A 21000-nucleotide genomic window follows, 5' to 3' on the forward strand; every position below is an offset into this window, starting at 1 on the left:
CAAAGACATCTCAAAGGCCAAGGGAGAACGGGCTATCAGGGAAAAAACGTCAAACAGCCAGTCTGAAAGTCTCACATTACAGAGCCTGGGGGACAATCTGAAACAGTCGCTTAGCTGCACATAAGTTACATGCACATGTAACACTTTCTTCAAATTCAGATTTCTAGTGCTAATACCTACTAATTAAGTCTCAAACGTTCCTCATTTTATGTTCAAACTAAACCCTTGACTCATTCCAAAGCAGATGTATTTACAGAAGACAGGTGCTTACATACATCATAAAAAAAGTCAAAATACTTTAGTTCACAGAACTCAAGAGACAGGTCCTGCTTTACTTTGGCCACAGTAGAGAAAACTGCTTTCACAAGTAAAACAGCCTTGAATGATTCCCTTTCTGCACCTCACGAAAGCAACCTGTACAGCAAGTTTCTGGAGGTTTATTTCAAAACACAGATGCCACCAAGAGCAGTAACAGGATGTTTGGCAAACTGCACCTAAACCTCAGTTAGAAGATGCACAGGATTTGCACTGCTGCCATGATTTCAACATTACTGACTTGACAGTTTTGCATTTAAGTCTACTTGCAATATTTTAATAATAAAACAATATTCTTCCTCTCTCTAAACTACCACTATATTCCTTTATCTTGAGTCCTGCTTAGCATTTGTCAAGACCTACATTTAGATTATAGTCCAGACTGACTTTTACTACTGAGAGTCACCAGGATACTAGCAATTCATCCTAACTAAGCAGTCCAGAGGCGGCCACGAAGAGGATCAGGGAGCTGGAGCACGTGGAGGACAGGCTGAAAGAGTTGTTCAGCCTGGAGAAGAGAAGGCTCCAGGGAGACCTTAGAGCAGCCTCCCAGTACTGAAAGGGGGCTACAGGAAAGATGGGGAGGGACTCTTGATCAGGGGGTTAGGGGTAGGATGAGGGGTAATGGTTTTAAACTGACAGAGGGTAGATACCTTGCAGCTACCATTTTGTCAGGAAACAAAACTTTAGGACTAACTTTTAAATCATATAACATAGCACGACAAATACTAAAAAACAACAAAGGAAAAGCAGTCTAAAAGCAAAAAAGGTCTCTCAATTCTTGCTAAACCTGAATACCAAGATCTTCAGCTGGTTATTCTATCAAGACCTGCTGAACTAATACTAATCTTGGTGAAGGAAAAAAAAAAACACCCACAGCTGAATCTGCTTGGGATGCTTCTCCTAGTTTCACCCAATATGCAGTTCACCTTATGAATAAGGAGAATATATTGTTGTTTCATATTCAACTTGGCATTCACTGTAACTCTCAGGTCCTCTTCAGTGAGGCTCCTATTCAGCCAGTCACTTTGCAGCTTGCACAAATCCATGAAGCTATGCCCGCACATGGAGAACTCTCCACATCTCCATGCCAATCTTCACAATGTTTCTGCTGACCCATTCCTCAAGCATATCCAGGTCCCTCAACTCAAGTGCTATTGTTTAGGCACATAACCCCCAAACCACCAGACTATCATCTTTCCTCCTCAGCTCATATGATTGAACTGAAACTTTACTGGATTCTAGAGACAAATTATTATTTAGGTACCAAATGGAAGAAATGCAGACATTTTGCTTTCAATTGTCTATACTTGGCTCTTGGCAGGAGATAACTCAAGCCCTCAAAACACACAAACAGCAGAAAAGGGGGGGGAGCAGAGGAGAAAGACTGGCAAGAAATCCTACAAAGAAAGTCTTCAGAGAACTTTATGATCAGTGGAAAAGGACTAGAAGGACTACAGCAGTTGCAGGACAAAACTTAAGCAGGGAAACGCAGCAACCAGTATCTTTGTTTCAGAAACAACGTGCTGAAATTCTGATGATAAAGAGAACAAAGTCTAACGAAGTCATACAATCTAACAACAATTTGATTCCCTTCACACTATGGAACAGAAACATACATTTTAATATATTAAACAAAGTTGAGTAAGTCCCCAAGAGCTGCAAATTCAATGCTGCAAGAAGATAGTAAAGCCTTTTAGGTAAGACTTGGGAATTAATAAGAGTTGTAACTTGTTAAAAAGATTCACCTTTCATAACTTATCTATTGAATGCTTAACAAACTCATCCAGAACTCTTGCAACTTTTATGTAAAAGCAAATGTTGAAAACATCAAGAGAGAAAAATAAAGAAAATCTCTACTTCATGACCCAAAGAATGCCTTTTTCTTCCTCCCCCCCCCCCCCATCTTACTCAGGCCAGGCTTCTGGCAAATCAACGCTGTTTGCCATACCAGTTTCTGGGCCAAATAAAGGTAGAAGAATAGTGTCTTAAGTTTCCACAGCTGAGAAACTGAAGTCTGTAAGGGGAAGCAGAAGGAAGGGAAATAATGCTACTATGTGTGATGATGTGAAAAACTGTGCCTTTATATGGTGAGAAGTGTAAGAAGGTAAAAAACCCCACAACTAAAGGCAGGGTTTTTTTAGTAGTTATTAACCATATTTCAAAGATTCTTTTTCTACTTCTCTCTCCAAAAAGAGATTTTATACTTCAGTAGAACACTTGAAGACAAAAGAACTTATTTTTATGTAACTGCATATTTTAATGGTAAAAGCCATTCACCACCCATGTCTACACCCTAACTCGCATCCAGAAGCAGAAGCTTTGTGTGACAGAGCCCCCATCTTCTGGACACATCAAGGTTATTTACATAGTCCATGTATTCATATAAGAAAAGAAGATACTAAACACTTTTACAGCCACACTGCAGAATAAATGCCCTGTAACATACTAGCCCCCCCCAGTATTTTCCTAGCAATATCCAAGGAGGTTTTTTTTTTTTCCTGAAGGGTTTTGATTCACTTTTGATAAAAAAGATGTAGTATCTTTTAGAAAAAGATCTTTAGAAAGATTTATCCAAGACAGAGATTTGTTTGTTATTCCCCACACACACAACCAAACCTCAAGTTTTTTGAGCAGTTAAATTAGCAGCTTCATTTACAGCAAAAGATGCAACTTAATACCGACAGTTGCTATGCCCGGACATAGCTAATATAGAGACACCCTTAAGTAAGACTAGCAGAATTGGAGGGAACAATTTGAACTTTATCAAATCACACAATGCTGCTAAACAAGCCTTATGGATAGAGAAATTTGAACCATACTTACATTAACAATGCTCCTCATTATTGACTTACTGAATCGGAGAAGTTTAAAAAACAAAATCGCAAACACCCCCTAAATTATGGAAATTGTGAAAGAAAACAGCACTTCTAAATTACTTTGCTCAAGTAAAGTTCTGACTTTAGATTATTTATGTGGATAAAGACAGAATTCAAAAGTGCAGCTTCTCAATATCTACTCCAGTTAAGATTTAAAAGTCTAGCATATATGCAAACTACTCTTTTGCCACAGTTTCATGTGGAAGATCAATGCATAATCCCTGTTTGCTACTGCTTAGGCTAGAAATTGTTTAATCCAGTGAGGAACAAACTTACAATAGGAAAAAATAAACTGTGCTAGTTATTGTAATTTTAAGCTCTCAGTGTTTAAAAGTCTACTAATATCGCTCGAGCAGTTCTAAAAGTTTTGTCAGAAACATGCCTATTTTAAAACAGTCAACAGAAATTCTTCTATATCAAGGAACTTTCACTACTAGAACACTTTCTACATCAATAGCTGATGTATATGCTGCTTGTTCAGACAACAGAAAAAGAATTAGAAATACACTTGCTTTTAACTAGAATCACACAGTCAACTCCTCCAGGAATATAAATGTTCTGGTCTTTCCTTGTGAATTATAAGCCATGCAAATGCCTACGTATGATTATGAATAGAGATATATATATGCGCTGCACAACAACCACATTTAAGCTTCTTTAGCCTTCTCTTTTTAAGCCTTTGCATTTACCATTTAGTACTGTTCAATAAAACCACGTGTTCACCTTCTCTACCAATACATTTCTTGGTAAAGGAAATTCAAGTTCACATATATCAATCCCACACAAAGCCTTTCAAACAGCAAGGGTTCAGTATAAGACTTTCCCTAATTACAGGAAGAATCAAGCTCCCCATGAGAATGACAATTCAGTAGAAGTGCATGTCACCAGAGAGCTTCAGTTTTGAAAACTAGAGTTCTCCAAAGGTCTAAAATCCCTTGGCATTTCCTTCCTACTTCATTTCACCTGCCTTGAGAATATCAGCAAGCCTTCCTGGCAAAAGCAGCACTTCAGTCAACAGTTCTAGGTCAGTACTTTCATCTTACTGTACAGAAAGCTTGGCAGCTGTGGCTTATGATATTAGTCAAGACTCTACAAAAGATATTATTAGAAATAAATAAGTTTGTTTATTTAGTAGGCTTAAATTTGCTAAGGAGACCAAAATATTTGCACCCATCAGTGGAAAAAGATTGCAGAACATGGTTTGATGACTCAAGTATGAATGTAAATCCAAACTCCATAATTTGGGAACAGTATAAATATCACAGAATGAACATATTATATTAATACTTAGTCCGCAGTCCTACTTACAAATTTGGGCAATCTACAGTTCTTCTTGTGATGTAATCATAAAATTTCACTAGTCTCTGCAAAGAAGCATAATGGTTTGCTTACAAACATGCCCCAATAGAAAGGCATTTTCAAAGTTGTGGTGATTTTTACTGAGGTTGGGGGATGAAGGACAATGGTAGGAAGTGTGACTGCTTATTGTGATCACACAGTTTACCTGCCGCAATAGCTACTGAGTGAACTTCAGCACTGTGGAAAAAGTCTAGAGGATTGCTGAGATCAAGTTCCATAATGATCCGAACCCAACCTAAAACTGCTGACACCAAAAAAAGCAGTCCTGCCTTGACCCCAATTGTGTGTTCCTGTCCTACGTGACCACTCTTTTCTGTCAACATCAGCATCTGGTGACCACACTGGCCATCCACCTAAGAAACTGCTCTGTGTTAAGAGACTCTTTTTGCTAACACTAGTCAAAACCCAGAGCAGCATCTCAGCCAACTGACTATGGAGTTCCAGAACACCTCTACTGACACAGGAGAAAAATCAAATGACCAGGAACAGGGGAAGTTACCACTCTGGGCTGTGATGCTCATTTAGATGATTGCAAATGTACACCAGAGAGGGTAGAGCTCCACCATTACACAGTCCTCAGGCTGTAAGTCAAGCACTTGCATCAGCAGGAGCTGTGACACTACTTACCTGACTCAAGTGCAGCTCCTGTCACACTCAAATTTGCAGATGAATACTCATACACCCATGGTAAAATACAAATCACTGTGTTGCCAAAGTTTCGTAATGAACACAAAAACTATACCAAACCCATAAAATACTACAGACTCCTTGTTATCTATCCTCTGGCCTCCCTCTACAAAAATGACACAATTAACATATTCTTTTGTATCATGTTTCTTTTGGATTTGAGAAAGTAATTTAAAGGAACCCTCAAATGTTTAAATCCAAGAAACATGGATTATTTCTAGTACCTGTGTGTTCATCTTTAAGTGTATAGTACAGAACCGATCAGTGTCAACATAGCTATACTTCTAGTTGCAAAACTGCTTTTGGCCTATCCTGCCACACTGTTCAATTCCGAGGTACCCACTTTTGGGTAAAGCTACAGGTGAGTGACTAAGAACAATCTAAATACCAAGCTTCATGACCAACTGCCTTAAATTAAAACTTGGTACTAAGTAGACATGATCTTAAACATTTAGGGATGTATTTTATGAAGAGCTGATATATATGCCATATTAACTAAGAACAGTGCCTGTTGCCTCTCTACACATGGTTACAGCCAATAAGTGCAGCATAAGTCAATGCTATGGCAGATGTATTTCCCTATCGCCTCTGTACATCCCTCATCTCCTTTTTCCCTATCACCTCACCAGTTCCAGAACCAGTGTTTCTAAGACACAGGCCAAAACAGAACACTGAGAGTTAAAACAAACATCCTACTTCTGCTCCCCAAAAGGATCCCCCTGTACCTCTGCCTGCACCACTGCAGGAACTCTGGTAACAAGAGAAGACAGGCAGCAGAATATTATGATTTTAATTATTTGAGAGAACTAAAATTTCTAGGTTACTTAAAATTTTTATGCCCATTGATAACATTTTCAAAGCTTCAAAATATATTCATAATTTATTTTTTTTAACCAGCACCTTTTATCATACTGAAGACTAACTAAAAAACAGCAATGAGCTCATGACAAGCATGTTGTTCTTCGTATCAAAATTAACTCGTTAAAAGTAAACAGAAAATGAGAAGTGTTCAGATTTAACAACAGTGTATGGGAAAAAACCTTATTTAAATGAAAAATTAAATTGAAGATAAACTTCTTTTTTGATAGAAAAAAAATACCAGGGTTACTCAATGCACTATATAAATGCCCAAGGAGGAAGAGATGTTTTCATTTGTGTCTGAAGAATGTGAAAAATTGCCTACACGTTTTGTATTCTATATATGTGTAAGAACACTTCCATGTAATTGTTTGAAACACTTGTGTACAACCCGAGTTTTATCAGGGTTAGTCAAGAGTAAAGTTAATACTTCAGAGCAAGTCTTTCCTCCTACAAGTGAGAGAAATTGTGATAAAAATGACTAGATGAACTGCTTAGAACAGAACCCCCAAGTAAGACTGCATTGCAACTTAGTACAATTCATTATTATTAGACTCGGTACATTCTTCAATTCTTAAAACATATTTACATGGATTTTTAGCATTAAAGATTATCCCATATTATGGAAGTTGGCACTTACTCTTCCTGTTCAGCAAGGTATCTTAATGAACAGGTCTAGAGTTCTCTTTCCCCTCAAGTGAAAACCAGGTACATAGCTTCCTAGATAAACTGGGATCTCTTTACCATGCCTATTCCTGCTACACAGAATCATACTCATTCCATTTTATAATTTGGTGCAGAGGTAAAACAGGAACAGTACCAGCTAGCTTAGTTTCAAAGCTTAGTATTATTTGGTCTCCAGCATCCCTCCACATCCAGAGAACACCTTACAAATCACAACTATGATCACTCAAAGCAAATATGAAGGCACTGCCCCAAAAAATTACAATGGCTCAAGAGAAAGTATCAAGTCAGTAGTAGATTTAAACTCAAATGTTCTGACTTGTAGCTAAGCTATTAAAAAGTACTACAGTTTTCATGCTTGTTTCCAGGTTAGTTTTTTGGTTTGAGGGGTTTTTTTTCTTCTTTAAATGAAGTCCTCTTTAGACAAGGGAAAGCAGCTTGAAACAAAACCTCTTAAAATAAGCAAACAGTGACAGGCTGGAGTACCTAAACACTTTTCTAACTACAACCTTCACAAAAACACAGGCTTCTACTATGCTCTAACACACCCAGGCCTTACCTTTTCCCACCAACTTTAATCTACATTACCACAAACTGAAGAACAATTTTAACTAGTATTTCACATCACCATGCATGCACTGCCTTTATACTAAATGTGTTATCAAAAGTAATATTGCACAACAGAAGAGAAACTAGCTTACTTTCTTTCCTGGTAAATATATACTTCATATCACATTTCAAGTTTCACAACAGAATGATTGGTACACCGAGCCTGAATGTGGAGAGCTGGTTGAACCAGAAATGACATTCTATTAAATGCTGACTAGTTTTTTTAAATACTAGCAAGCAAGAATGGACTGCTGTTAAGTAGCACCATTTTAAAAATATGGTATCGTGGATGCTCTAAATTGAAGCAAAATCAATAACAAAATACAACAAATAACTATTTAGCTATCAAGGAGTCTACTTCTCTGCTCTTACTTTCGAAGATTCTTTGTAAGAGAAGGAAACTAAGGTTAAGGTTTTAATCTTTTGAAAGATCTTTACCATATCCCCTCCCCACCACTAAGCTCTAACAATGTTCAGTTTAACTTATCAATGACATTTCTTCCTTAACTATACCAACCACACCCACATATCTGTGTTTTTACTTTGTATAAAACTTTCGGTAACAAAATGATATGGTATCAGGAATGAAAATACAGCAAATAAAGAACAAATCTTGTAAAATTCACAAACACACTACAGTTAAGTTTTCAGCTTGTTTTTACAACTTTCCTGCACGAAGATACGAGTAGTTTTCTAAATTATAAGCTAATGTAACATCTGCGCAAGGCTAAATTATTTTCATTTCCAGCACTAGTGAACCAACCATGGAAATTCCTTAGATATCAACCCTGTGGCTAGCAGATGCAAAGAGCGAAATATTTTGCATGGAATCATCTCAAAAAGATAAAACTGTATTCCTTCCATATTCCTACTCAACCAAAAGTCTTCTCCATGATTTTTTTTTTTTCAGGTGAGTCAGAAGACTAAGACATCTGCTAGGGATGGGAACAAAACAGAAGTTTGCTCATTCCCTCCTCAGATCATGGCCTCTCTGCAGCAGCAAAAGTTTTCTAGTACCTCTATCTCAAGCGCAACTTAGGACTGCTATGTTACTTCCTGTGCTAACTTCTGCTGATAATAGGAATAGAAAACTGATGAGAAATTTTCAACTCCAATGGTTCAGTCTAATGTTTACTGCTGCAAGGATTCAATGCAGGACCAACACTTCAGGTATAAGGAAAGACTTTAACTGTTCATAGTGATGTCCTGGTTTCAGCTGGGCTAGAGTTAATTTTTCTTCTTAGTAGCTAGAATAGTGCTGTGCTTTGGATTCAGTATGGGATTTGGTATGAGAAGAATGCCAGTAACACACTGATGTTTTCAGTTGTTCCTAAGAGATCAAAGACCTTCCAACTTCCCATGTCCTGCCTGTGTGCAGGCATACAAGAAAGCAGCTGGGAGGGAGCACAGCCAGAGCACCGGCCCCAAACTGGCCAATGAAATATTCTATATCATGTAACATCATGCTCAGCATATATAGGAGGGTCACCTGGGAAGGGGGGCAGGGGTTCTCTCTAGCTTCTGAGATTATGGTTTCAGCATCTTTGCTTTTTCTGAGACTGCTAGCCAGGGATTGGCTGGGTATCAGTTGGTGGGTGGTGTGCAATTGCATTGTGCATTACCCATTCGTACTTTCTATTACTGTTATTACTGTTTTATTTCAATTATTAAACTGTTTTTATCTCAATCTATGAGTCTCCCTTTACCCCTCCAATTCCCTATCCCATCCCCTGGGCAGGGGAGGGTTAGCAAGTGGCTGTGTGGTGTCTGGCTGCCGGCTGGGTTTAAACCACGACAAGTGACTGACATTTAAGTTTAAAGGTTTTAGCAGCTCTAGGAGTAGAGTATTAAATTAAACATACACTAGTTACTAGCACCTAACATTCTCTGCAGCTCAAAGATTTGTTTTTTTCCCCAACTTCCAATATTTATTTCTCAAAATGTATGCACATGGTGTAATCTGATAGTTCCATACACTTTGGAAACAGTCAGATGCAGGAAGGCTGTGTAAAGCGTACCTTCTAAACTGTAGAGCAGTTGGGCAGAGAACTCTAAAAATGCTAACAACAAAGCAATTAAAGACACGCCAGGTTTTTCTTATCGTGCTGAGTGTTTAAATGAGAAGTCCTAACTACACTTTCAGATCTTCCCATTAGAAATACTAGAGCACAACCGAACAAGATGTTAAGAACCAGATTTTCAAATATGTTTTATGATTATATATTCTTATATTAAAGATAATGGCAGAATATTGCTGCAAACTTGAGAACTAAAAGTCAATTTAGCTGATAAAGAATTCAGGAGGAGGGAACCCCAAAATATTTTGACTCAATACTGTTTGCATACTAAAACTCTCTAACAAATATGTATGTAGTACTGCCTTTCTTAAATGAAGGGTAGAACAGTTGAGTTAGAAAAAGCAAAAAAGAATAAACATCTATTGCAAGGAGAAGGACGAGGGACTAATGTCTACACAGGAAAACAGATTCTCAAATACTACTCTCAAACTGCAATTAAGGATGTGATAAGGTACAAAACTAGCTGAGTACAGAACTACTTACCTATGACAACTTTTGTAAGGCAAACAGATGTGCTCAAACGAGTACCAATATTTCAAAATACTGCACTTGAAGCCATACAGCTATCTACTCATAACAAAGAAGCTAACAGCAAAAGAGAAATAACATTCATCTTCAAGAAGGCATAAAGTTTAACAAGCTCTCTCCAATGGAAAAATGCTTAAGTATTTTTTCAAATTTAACAGGTTGCGTAGGTTTGCTACCCACGTCATAATCATAGACTGGTGAGTCTCAATCAGTGGAATGTACCACCGTATCATCAACAAATCCATCCACCCTTCCAGGATAAGAAAGCGTCCGCTGCACATGGCTGTATCTACTCGTAATGGCTAGGGCTTCCCAAGCCATATCTTCAAGCAGTCACAACCCTATCTCCGCTCAAAACCAAGGCAGAGAGAGGAACAATAATGTTTAAGAAAAAAAAAAAAAAATTAGAAAAAGGCAGGATTGAGACGCTCGGGCGAAGCCACAACCAGATACCTATGCAGCACACAGTAAAGAGAACCACCCGCCCGCTCCCAGCCCCAGCTTTCACCGCCACCTCAGCCCTCCAGGACACCCCACCCCACGGGCCCGGCGCCGCGGAGCCGGGCCCAGCGATTCGCTCAGTCCGCGGTCAAGACCTGGGCCCCGCGCTCCCGAGGGCGCCCGAGCAGCCCCACGGCCCCTCGCTGCTGCACTCACCCTCCGCCGCTGGCGGGCCGCGCCGGGGTTCGGCCTCTTCCCGGCCCCGGCCGCACCGCTTCTGGGCCGCGGCCTAAAAATGGCGGAGGCAGCCGCACTTCCCAGGCTGCTCACCGCCGCGCCCGCCCCGCCAGCGGCCCAGCACCGAGCCGCACTCACCGTCCAGCCGGTCTCTCGTACCCCGACTCCGCGCCCTGTCGCCTCGCTCCTCGCCTCGTCCCTCCGACCCCGGAAGCCGCCGCCTCACGAGCCCCCACCACGGCCGGCCGCCATCTTCCTTCCCCCACCACCGACCGGGCGGGCGGCGCACGCGCCTAACGTCAACACGCTCGGCGGCGCGGGAGGCGGTCCCAGCGCCCGCGGGGGCACCGCGGCTCGCGGACTGCGGCCAGCGCGCAGGCGCGCGGGGCAGGGCGCGCGCTGCTTCCGCGGGCCTCCCGCCGTGCCGCCACCTGCGCCTGCGCTACCGGAAACCCGGCGCCCCCCTGACCCTTCCCCGGCGGGTGGAGGCGCGAAGAGGCGCGCGCATGCGCACCGGGAGGCGGCCGCGGGGTGGGCCCGAGGGGGCCGGGCCGGTGGGCCGCAGCTTCCGCGCTATAGAGGGTCGCGCCTCTTGTCCCACTCTCCTTTTGCTGGGGGAAACAGGGTGACCAAAATTCAAGCCGTGAACCCGCCGTGGTGGGGAAGCTGCGCCCCGCGGGCTTGTGCGTTGACGACGCTGTGGGCAACCAGGCCCCCTGCCGCCGTGCCGGCTGGCTTCAGCCTCTCCAAAACAGGTAGTACCAGCAGCTGGACCATTCTTGCTTCCAAACCGCATGGCCGTGCTCATCTCGCCTAAGTGCATAGCTCTGTATTTCTGTACTGCTTCATGTTGATACTCTATGTGTTCACCACGTAGCCAGGTGCTACCACAGAACTGCCCCTCGGACATCGTCCCTTCTTCCCGGTCCCGATTACCAGGTTTCAAAACACAAGAGTCAAGCACAACTACTCTCAAGGCTCATAATTATCTATTTGTGAAGGACGGTGCAAATCTCCTGAGATCACTCTCAGATCACCGAGTCTCTCCAACTCCTCCTTGGGTGTCTTACATTAGCTCACAAGTAGCAACGCCTCCCATTTATAATTATACCTCCCTTTTACCCAGAATTGTAGGTAAAAAGGTGCATGGTGTTTTTTAATTTCCAAATAAAAACGAGCTTTCATTAAGAGAGCCTGTGTATTTAAAAGATGAGAATGCCTTAAAGCTGCTTGAACAGAAATTTTACAGGGCAAACCAAGTTACAGTGGGAGCAGCTAGTGGAAAGCGTATCCCGTATCAAAAGGAGCCACTGAGCTTTATAAAATAAAGAATCGCCATGCCACCTTGCTTTTATCTTTATTCCTTAGTTACAATTATTCTGATCCAGTTGAAGCTACTGTGGTTAACTGGAAAGGCACATCTGGTTTATTGGCTTGCAGATGTAATGCCACTGAAGCACTGAAATAAACGCTGTTTGAGGTAACCCGCTTCAGATGAGGTAGCCCAACCAGCTGTCACAAACCAGCTTGGCCTTTCAGCATAGCTTCAACATTAAGTTTCCAGTAAGGGCTAAAATAACATTGTATTTCTCTCCCTTTTGCAACATCAGTGAAGCTCTGCTGCTTATCACAGGTAGTGCCTTAACACATTTGTCTTCCTCTTTGTCCCAGCTGGTCTTTCCTGCAAAACTGCACTTTTTCCAGGTGTGGTAAAATGATTAATATTTGAGAGGGCTAAGAAGTTTATCCTAACTGAAAGAACATTCCTTTCAACTAAAAGCTGTGATTGCTGCCAACTCCCCACTTCTGAGCTAAGATAATACCAGCTGTGCCACTCCCACAGGCTCCACCAAGAGCCGACCCTCCCTAGTGTCACCTTACTTACTGTTTGATTGGGGAAGTTAGCAAGCTACTTAAGGAGTCCATCCCTCCCAGGATGGATAGCTGGCTTCCTTAACATCAAAATTATTGTTTTTCCTCACCTCTTTTCTGAAACAATATACAGGTTGGGTCTCTTCAATCACTTTGAGAGGGAGATGCTGCCCAAATGTTCTCTCACTGTAATCATAGTTAGTAACGCCTCTGCCTGACCTGCCCGAAATTGTACTTGTGTATTACACACCTGGAGTCCCCAGACCTCCAGCACAGGTTAATCATCACAGGATCTGTTTATCAAAAAGATCCTCATTAATAAAATCATCATATGCACCTAATGTTTATAAAACACACAGCCTTAATTAGAAATACCTTTTAATTTACACTAAACAATAATAGAAAATTACTGAAGTTGTAAAAATCCACTGTCCCGATCAAACAATAAAAAAAAAATTAAAAAACAAAAATATCACCACAGAAATTGATGTTGCCCATCACTAAACCTTCTGAGAGTCAAGAACAAGTTTCTCCATCTCGTTTAGAAGTTCACAAAAAAAAAAAAAGTCGTCACATCCACATTTCTGCTGAAAACCAGAAACATTGAAAATTTCCAAACTGGGTAGAGGGATTTTGAAAAAACAAATACTTGAGCCACTGGGAAAAGGCTTTTCAGGTTCTTTGGCTCTTGCAACACAGGCGTCCTTACAAACACACACGTGGAACAAACCAAAAGGACTATGCTGATCTCCAGTCTGAACGCATCTGTGGATGACACAGCCCTGGAGTACCCGGGATCCGCAACTCCCTTTACTCAGCAAGGAGCTGGAATGGTCCAGAGGGCTGAGAAACAGTCAAAGTTCCCAGGTTTTTCTGTTCAGATAAAGGGTTCAGGGTTAACTTTAGTACTGGAAGCTGCGTTTAGTCTGAATGTCGTCAAGAATCTGCTGTAATTCCTCATCTTCAAATCGACCCTCCAGGCTGCAAGATAAGAACAATGAGGGTACATCGAAGGGTTTAGAAATAATTTCCCCCCTGGATTCATTTCAGTCAGTCGTAATTCTCTCCCGTCAGCCTCTACACACACCATCATCACCCACCTGTACGGTTCCGCCAGGAACCATTTACAACGTTACTGTACAAGTACCACCCTCAGCCCTATGCAGTGCCTCCTCTTTAAATGACAACATTCCATCCTGCCCAGAACTTTCTGCTGAATAACTTCAAAACGTTTTATCAAAAAGGCGAGGCAGGTGCAGGCTTCAACAGACCTCTAAATGAAGTCCCTGTAGCCTCATGCTCATAAGCCAGTTCAGTCTTGCCATGAAATCTTAGCATATAAGGAAAAAACTGTAATTCAGATGAGTGTTTTGTTCCCTCCCCTATCTCAGGCCATGAGGTAACAAATCAAGATATGAAGAAGTTACTGCTCCCCTGTACATTATCCACAAAACTGTTCACAGGAGCACGGTCATTTTTTCCAACAGAAAAAAAAAAAACCAACCCACACCTGTGTGGGCTAAGAACCCCAATTTAAGCAGTTTACACTTAATCCACTCTTGTTGGAAGTGCATTAGGGACACTTACAAATAGTGCCTCACTGTCAGATCAATGGGTAGATGATGAAAGGCCAAGATCAGAAGTTCTTCTGTCAAGAGAGCTGGATTGAAGAGAGGGCATCTGCCCATAGCTGGCTTCAGATCACAGGAAAGTATTTACAGTATGTAAATGCTTACCTAGGAATCAAGGCTTTCGCTTCCTCAGCTGTCTCAGGACACAAGTTAGCCAAACATGCCAATTCAAATTTATGGAGCTTTTTCTGGAGCAGCAAACTGTAAGGAAAGAAAACAACTTGGTGAAATTAGAAGTAAGATAGAAATATAAAAGGGCATAAACTAAACCAAATAGATATCTTTTTTCACTCTACTTTTGGCACTGAAGGCAACGTTTTTTCAGGAGGAAAGACTCACTATGTAATTACATTGAGAAAAAAAAGTCACATCTAACTCCACTTCCCCTAAATTACTCCACAAGGTCTAGAAAATCCTCCCATTTAATGCAACCAGCTGTCATTTAAATACTGAAAACAAAGCAGTTCAGAAGGCTTGACCCTCCATGAAGAATTACGATCAAATTTCATGGCTCTTCAGGAAAACAAGATTCAGAATTATAGTACAAATCAGGAAACACCATTAAACTGTACTTTCATAAAGCAGCACATTATAGTCGTAATTCACCAGTATAGTCTTACACCCTAACTCTTCCACTCACCTACGGACACTGGCAATGGTTTCACGGTTTTTGAAGCGGCTGAAGCGCGCTGTGTAGTTCAAGGTTTTCATGAAGACTTCTGAAAGCTCCTGCTCATCTTCTGCACTCTCATTCTGCTGCTTACGATGCTCAAGAAGCATATGGACTTCTGAATTTAGAAGAGTTTCCGCAGTTTCAAATTCTACATTTGAATGAGTCAACACCAGCATAAAAAAAGGTGAAGCATGGATGAAAAAGTGCACTTACAGAAGTTGTGCACGTAAATTTAACTTTGGGCAGTAAGGAAATGAACGGTGTGTTTCACAGCAGTTGTGCAACCCCTTTCACCAATGATTGGGCAGCATTTCATACTGAAAATGCCAATAAAAATTACACTATTTTGACTGACAATCTAATCTGTTTGTCTTTTTGACTGCACATTTTACATTTGCAGCCCTAACCTTCTGATTTGTCACATTTTTGCAGTATGTTTTCTTCACCCATTTCTGGCAGAACTTAAGTAATGTACAACTTGCTTTAGAAAAAAATACTTAGAAATGTAATACTCAGAAAATTCAGAAGTGATGCCTATGGGCTTTGGAAGCCTCTGAATTCTTAGAGTAAATGTGGATGCTGCTGAATGTTTTTAAAAAGGCTTCATTTACTTAAAAGGTTAATTAACCTACTGAAATTTTATTATCAGAAAAAAGTTTTAACCAATCTTAACAGATTTTCCCCCCCTTTTTAGCCAACTCTCTTTTTGTTCATCATCATCACTATATTTATTCCAATAACAAGAAGGTCTTTCAACGTCAGCAGTATGAGCTGTTCAGAGCAGCAGGATCAGAGGCTGCATCCCGGGGTGTCCTTCAGCACTGGTTTATAAAAGCAAGCAGACACGGGGCAGTGCTAGAAAGGGTCTGGCAACCTTTATTTTGCATGGAGTGGTAAAGGAACTTGGGCTGAACATGGGCAGCTTTTAGTGTAAAAACATCCAAAAACCAGCCTTTTGGGACTATGCTTTTGTTCATAACTCAAAAATGCATTATGATGCTTTTTTTTTTTTTTCCCCCCTCCTCTTCCAGGGCCGCTCTGAGGCATAAATACAGCTCTGGGATTTATTCTGAACTGTTTTCCGAAAAATACAGACAGACTGTTAGTGACCCTAGTTACAGCTCAGGCTCTGGACAGCTGGTTTCCTAAAACGCAGCACTAGTCTAATGTCAAGAAACATCAGTGGAAAAGTAATTAATGGTATATCAAAACCCAAGAATCTTTTCGCTATAACCTGACATGAAAATACTTTTTTAATTCCTCTACACACACGTAGTGGTCCACATGGGTAAGAACAGCCCTATCTTAGCTGTCGCGGGGTCCTTAAAGACACAGAAGGGATTTATTATCCACGGTTTTCCACGCCCGGGGCGGTGCGGGCGGCGTTGAGCAGCGCTGCGGCCCAAGGCGCGCCTCGGCTCGGCGGCCGCCGCGGGGAAGGGACCGGCTCCTTCCCTCGGAGCCGCCCGCCTCCCACCGCCTCCCACCGGCCCCACCGGCCCCGCGGCCCCCTCGCCGCCCCCGTCCTGCACCTTTGGGGAAGACGAGCTGCGAGGCGTCCTCCTCCACGTCGGCCGCCCGCGGGTCGCTGCCGCCCGCCGCCATCGCCTCAGCCGCCACCGGAAGCGCCGCCGCCGCCTCAGCCCCGCCGCCCGCCAGGGGGAGCCGCCCGGCGCCGGCCGCGGGCGGGCGGGAGGAGCGGGGCGAGGCGGGAAGGCCGGGACAGGTCCCACTGCGCGCGGGTGTCGCGGGAAGGGTGAAAGAGCGCGGTTACCGCTGTGGGGCACCGGGGGGCAGCAGCCGTAACGGGGCGCCTGGCGCCCCTCGAAGGTGGGTTTAAAGCTCGCCTAGAAATCGGCTCCCAGAGGCCGAAGGCGGGGGGTGCCGGGGGGTATTTCCGTGCAGACAGGCCGAGTAATGGGACAGACCAAGACGCTGTGGGCCCAAAGCCTTGCAAGGCGTAAAGCGCGGCCCGAGGGAGCATCTGTGGGGGGGGCGCTGGGGGAAACCGCGCTCGTCCTGTAGACGAGCAAGCCCGGAGGAAGGCTCCTTCTGCTCGGGCATTTAGGAAATAACTGCAGAGCTTAAAATTCTGCTGGTCCCCCTCAGACTGCACAGCAGCACCCGTTTGCCCGGGAGCACCTGGGAGGGCACCGAGGTAGCAGATGTGCCTTCGCCTGTCCGGCTCCACACCAGAAGTGGATCGGGGAGCTACAGCCTACTCCATTTTCTGCCAGAACATCCTCCAGGTAGATAGCAAACCTTGACCTTAGGAAAACTCTAACTGCCTGTACCAGAATTTCTATCTAGCTCGCTGTGATTAATATACCTCAGTCTGTGAGGAAGGAGTATTGATACCATAAATAACACACTTTGAAAGGGAGGTTACTTTTTCAGACCACCCAGAAGTAATCTACAGACCCCTAAAAGTCATAAGCAGGCTGAAAACGGTGATAGCTCCCCCAACACCGTGTCATGGGAACGCTGCCAGCAAAATAACTTACGGAGTAGTATTTTCCCTGGAGAGCTCACATGTAAGTGCCTAACCAGCCTAAGACTCTTAAAGTAATCATCTTATCAGACCTTACTATGTCATCCTGCACCCTTAAAGAAAGACAAAAATAGACTGTTGGAGGATTTACTATGAAACCACTCCTCCTGAACTTGCATCTGTGCCTAGGTGAACTGTTTCTTGCATGCGGGGAAAAGGAATGCATTAGGAATAAACTATTAAGAATATGAAAGAGTCAAATCATAATTTTTAACGTTTGTTATCTGAATAAATGGGCATGGCAGAGAAGCTGATTGAAAACTAATTTGCTAAGTGGTACAAGCAGGAGGATGTTCAGGAAGATGGAATGAAAATATCTCGGGGAACATCTGGCAAATTAAACAATTTCAATTAGGTTTACAAGAAAACAAGGAAATCCGCGCCAGATTGACGAGAGAAGCATTTAAAATCACTTGGAATCCTGATGGCTTCTCAAATAACCCATCTACTCAGAACATGATGATTCTCAGAGCACTAGGTAGCTTGCAGAGGTTTAAGTTATTAATTTCACTTTTGTTTTTCCCCAAGGATCTGTTCTACTTAAGCATACAAAACCAAAAACATTTAAGAGAAAGCCAGATACTTGCAAGAGTTTATAGGTACAACTAAAGAGGCTATCATGAAAGATAAAGGTTCATTATCACTGATGTGTTTGGTTAAGGTCTCCAGAGTCAACTAAGAGACAAATAAGAACATTCCTGAACTGAACCTGCTTCCTCACCCCCTCTCTCTTTTCTTTTTTTTTTTAAGAATTTTAAAAATGCACTTAAAAAACCCACAGTAAATATTCAGCTACTGCAACAAACCGAACATAACAGAGTACCTGACTTTTTCTTTGCTGTTTTTAAAATGCACTTCTTCCTCACTAATAATGACTGTTTCAGCATTTGTCAGTTCAACTGCAAAATGTGCATTAAAAAGGAAGATGAGCTAGATTTAAATAAAGTGAATTACTATAGCAAGTTTCAGGCATATTTACTGGTCATACCCTAAAATGAACTGATTATTAAAAAAAAAAAAAAGACTTGGCCAAATGTAATTTATCGTGAACAGAGCCTCTAGTATTCCATATTCCAGGGCAAAAAGTATTGACCCTTGCTGGACACATGTTTTTCAGGAGTGGCTTGTTAGACAGACCTACAATGGTAATTTCTGCATTGCCACAGTTTAAAAACAGACCCATTAACAACTAATTGCACCAACACGCATCTTAAAAAAAGCTTAGCTAAATACCTCTGTGTAATAAAATGTAGGAAGAAGGAATAGCAAGGATGTTCTATTATTAGTATAACCATATTTTGTAATATGCTTTCCTTCTAATTCACCAGCAGAAGAAATTTTCTCTCCCTAGCAGCTTTTAAGCTTTCTAGCAGTAATTACGTATTTTGTGTGGTGTCAAAACCCCCAATTTAAAAAAAAAGGCAAAGTTTTTGATGGATTAAAAGTGATAAGATTAGGATATTGAAACCTTAATCTCTTTTCGTTGTCATCATTTCTAGCATGTGACAGGAGTCGATCCATGTGGAGATAACATCACCTGCTCAGAACACCACCTGCCCCAAGGCACACATGCTTTTTCATCTGTCTTCTTGAAGTGTAACTCTTTAGGTTTAGGTTTTCATACCATTTTACCTTTGTTTACTTTTACTCCATTTAAAAGAACATGTCCAAAACTATAATGAAGGAACATGTATGAGTAATACACAGTTATATTAATAAGTGATAATAAGCCTCTGAATGCAAAACTGGCTCTTACATGATCTGTTAAGTTTTTTAATACATATATAATAACATCTAAATGTACTATCAACTGGTTGTATAATACATAATTTATGTCAGAAGTCATCTGATAAGTGTGGCCTAGCTGACTATAAAAAGAACATGGTTCAATACTCTGGATATTGGTCAGTTTGTAAGTTACAAATTTGTTTTAAGGAACATGGTAACAATAGTCTTCTGGGCTTTTTGTGTTTTGGGAGTATCATCAAACATACTCACAGGTCATCTTTTCCCAGACTGTAGCAAAAACAGTTTAGGAATTTTTCTATCCTACTGCTCCATGTCCTACAATTCAGTTTGAGAGCAATCCCCATTATATATAGGTCAGTATAAAAATTAATGTATTGAGTCACATCGGAAAGTGTTCTGGTTTTAATGTTTTATCTTCAAGAAGTGGCATTTCTCAATCACAATCAGGTAGTTTATAATACAAATTTTGCCCAAAAATAAAATTCTTTTTTGTGTTTAGAATAAAAATGCCCGAGTATTCTTCTTTTGAAGCATTTTGTAGAAATTTCTCCCAACTTCTCTGAGATTTGTTTTTAGAAGGAAGTGAGTGCTAGATGACTAATTCATTTTGTTCCTTATTTCAAATGGAAGTAAAATCAGAAGATAGTGTTTTCTGGAGAATTATCCTGGTTTATATTTAGTCTGGATGGAACTATTTCAGTGTGCAGTCGTAGGTACATTCTATCTGGCCTCATCTTTATGGTGAGCTGCCCAGTGTTACTGCAGTTACAGAAAGCAACACGCATGAAAGAACCTCCGATGAAAGACACCTGACAAAGATTTTTATGTCCCACTGATTCAATATGAAACCAAAAAAATCAAGTAAGGAAAAACATATGCCATAAAAATATACAAATAAGTCACTGTATTCTAGCCAACAAAGCAGCTGAGAGAATATACTTGATAACTTACCTGGGCACATGGTATCAGTGGATGCTAGTTACATGGTTAACTTCAGAATTTACAATGAGTCACCTGGAAATCACGTTAGCCCCAGAGTCCTCCTCAACCTGCTCCTCATATTGCATAGGGGATTTACTTTCTAGCTTTATTAACACCAGAAGCGTATTTTCTGAAAATAGGTTTTTCCTTTGTAGTCGCACTGAAGTCAATGAGCTTCTCAGGCGTATTTAAAGTCAAAACTACCTTCCCCCTTGGCTTGGTTGGGGTTTTGGGCGGGGGGTGTCTTATGCCTGTTCTTCATTGATAGCCAGGGCTGCCCTTCCCAAGAACCACAAACAGGAAATGTGGGATCTTTAACTATACATCCGCCATAAATAAAAAATGAGCAATAACCTGAAAGTGTATGGAAAAACACATTTCAGCCAGAGGCATGTACATCAAAACTATTATACAAATCAACTGGTCTTGTCCCAAAGCAAACATTAAAGTATTTAGTATGAATCTAGAAAGATGCATGTTTCTTTTTCGTGAAATAAAATTTTTGGATCACCTGAAGACTACAACCTGTGAAGTACAGATAATCTGTTTTCATCAGTTCATTTTAAAAGACAAAAAAACGCAGAACAGTTTTGGTAGTTTAAGCCAGATTTACAAATACAGGATTTTCAGTACAATATAGAATTCTGTATGTATGTGCTTTATGTATTTCACCATCATGACAACTAATAGAGAGTTATTGTCAAGCAAACATTATTTCAGGATACAATGATCCTTTGCTATGTCATTATTAATGAAATATACTTAATCTTTGTTTTTAACTTTCCTACTATTTTTCCTTCCTTTCTTCTAATAAGCCTGTCTTGACTATTTCTGTGCTTCCAGACAGCTGTCATCCCATTCTGGCAAT

At 41.4% G+C, this 21000-nt stretch overlaps 2 protein-coding genes and 1 long non-coding RNA gene across 8 annotated transcripts in view; 1 reads left to right on the forward strand and 2 right to left on the reverse strand.

Annotated features, from left to right (window-relative positions):
• WDR33 (WD repeat domain 33) overlaps nucleotides 1-10975 on the reverse strand; it is a 72551-nt gene extending 61576 nt beyond the window's left edge. For 4 of the 5 annotated variants that reach the window (XR_012624258.1, XM_074833569.1, XM_074833570.1 and 1 more), the window contains exon 1: nucleotides 10814-10970. The gene's annotated coding sequence lies outside the window, so the exon portion shown is untranslated. Of the gene's footprint in view, nucleotides 1-10813 lie in introns of all 5 variants that reach the window. The other variant, XM_074833571.1, reaches the window with a different exon arrangement.
• A 1933-nt stretch (nucleotides 10976-12908) lies between these two features.
• Nucleotides 12909-16479, reverse strand: POLR2D (RNA polymerase II subunit D). The gene is made up of 4 exons (XM_074833577.1): nucleotides 16384-16479; nucleotides 14819-14999; nucleotides 14284-14379; nucleotides 12909-13528 (listed from the first exon to the last, which is right to left on the reverse strand). The coding sequence occupies exons 1-4, from the start codon at nucleotides 16454-16456 to the stop codon at nucleotides 13450-13452; spliced, it is 429 nt and encodes a 142-aa protein (XP_074689678.1). The 5' UTR covers nucleotides 16457-16479; the 3' UTR covers nucleotides 12909-13449.
• An 81-nt stretch (nucleotides 16480-16560) lies between these two features.
• Nucleotides 16561-19292, forward strand: LOC141926995 (uncharacterized). 2 transcript variants are annotated; one of them, XR_012624262.1, is made up of 4 exons: nucleotides 16561-16681; nucleotides 16961-17100; nucleotides 17249-17385; nucleotides 18902-19292. It is a non-coding gene; the product is annotated as an uncharacterized LOC141926995 (long non-coding RNA). The 2 variants fall into 2 exon arrangements; XR_012624261.1 differs by lacking the exon at nucleotides 17249-17385.
• Nucleotides 19293-21000: the final 1708 nt, after the last annotated feature.

This window comes from Strix aluco, chromosome 9, assembly GCF_031877795.1.
Source record: "Strix aluco isolate bStrAlu1 chromosome 9, bStrAlu1.hap1, whole genome shotgun sequence".
NCBI classification, from domain to species: domain Eukaryota; kingdom Metazoa; phylum Chordata; class Aves; order Strigiformes; family Strigidae; genus Strix; species Strix aluco.

What these genes read in the sequence shown, in the direction of transcription:
- POLR2D (XM_074833577.1), bottom strand. Translation starts at nt 16,456, where the DNA reads ATGGCGGCGGGCGGCAGCGACCCGCGGGCGGCCGACGTGGAGGAGGAC. An exon ending in GCAGCTCGTCTTCCCCAAAG is followed by an intron (nt 15,000 to 16,383) that starts GTGCAGGACGGG and finishes ATTCAAATGTAG; the next exon opens with AATTTGAAACTGCGGAAACT. An exon ending in GCGAAAGCCTTGATTCCTAG is followed by an intron (nt 13,529 to 14,283) that starts GTAAGCATTTAC and finishes CTTATCTTGCAG; the next exon opens with CCTGGAGGGTCGATTTGAAG.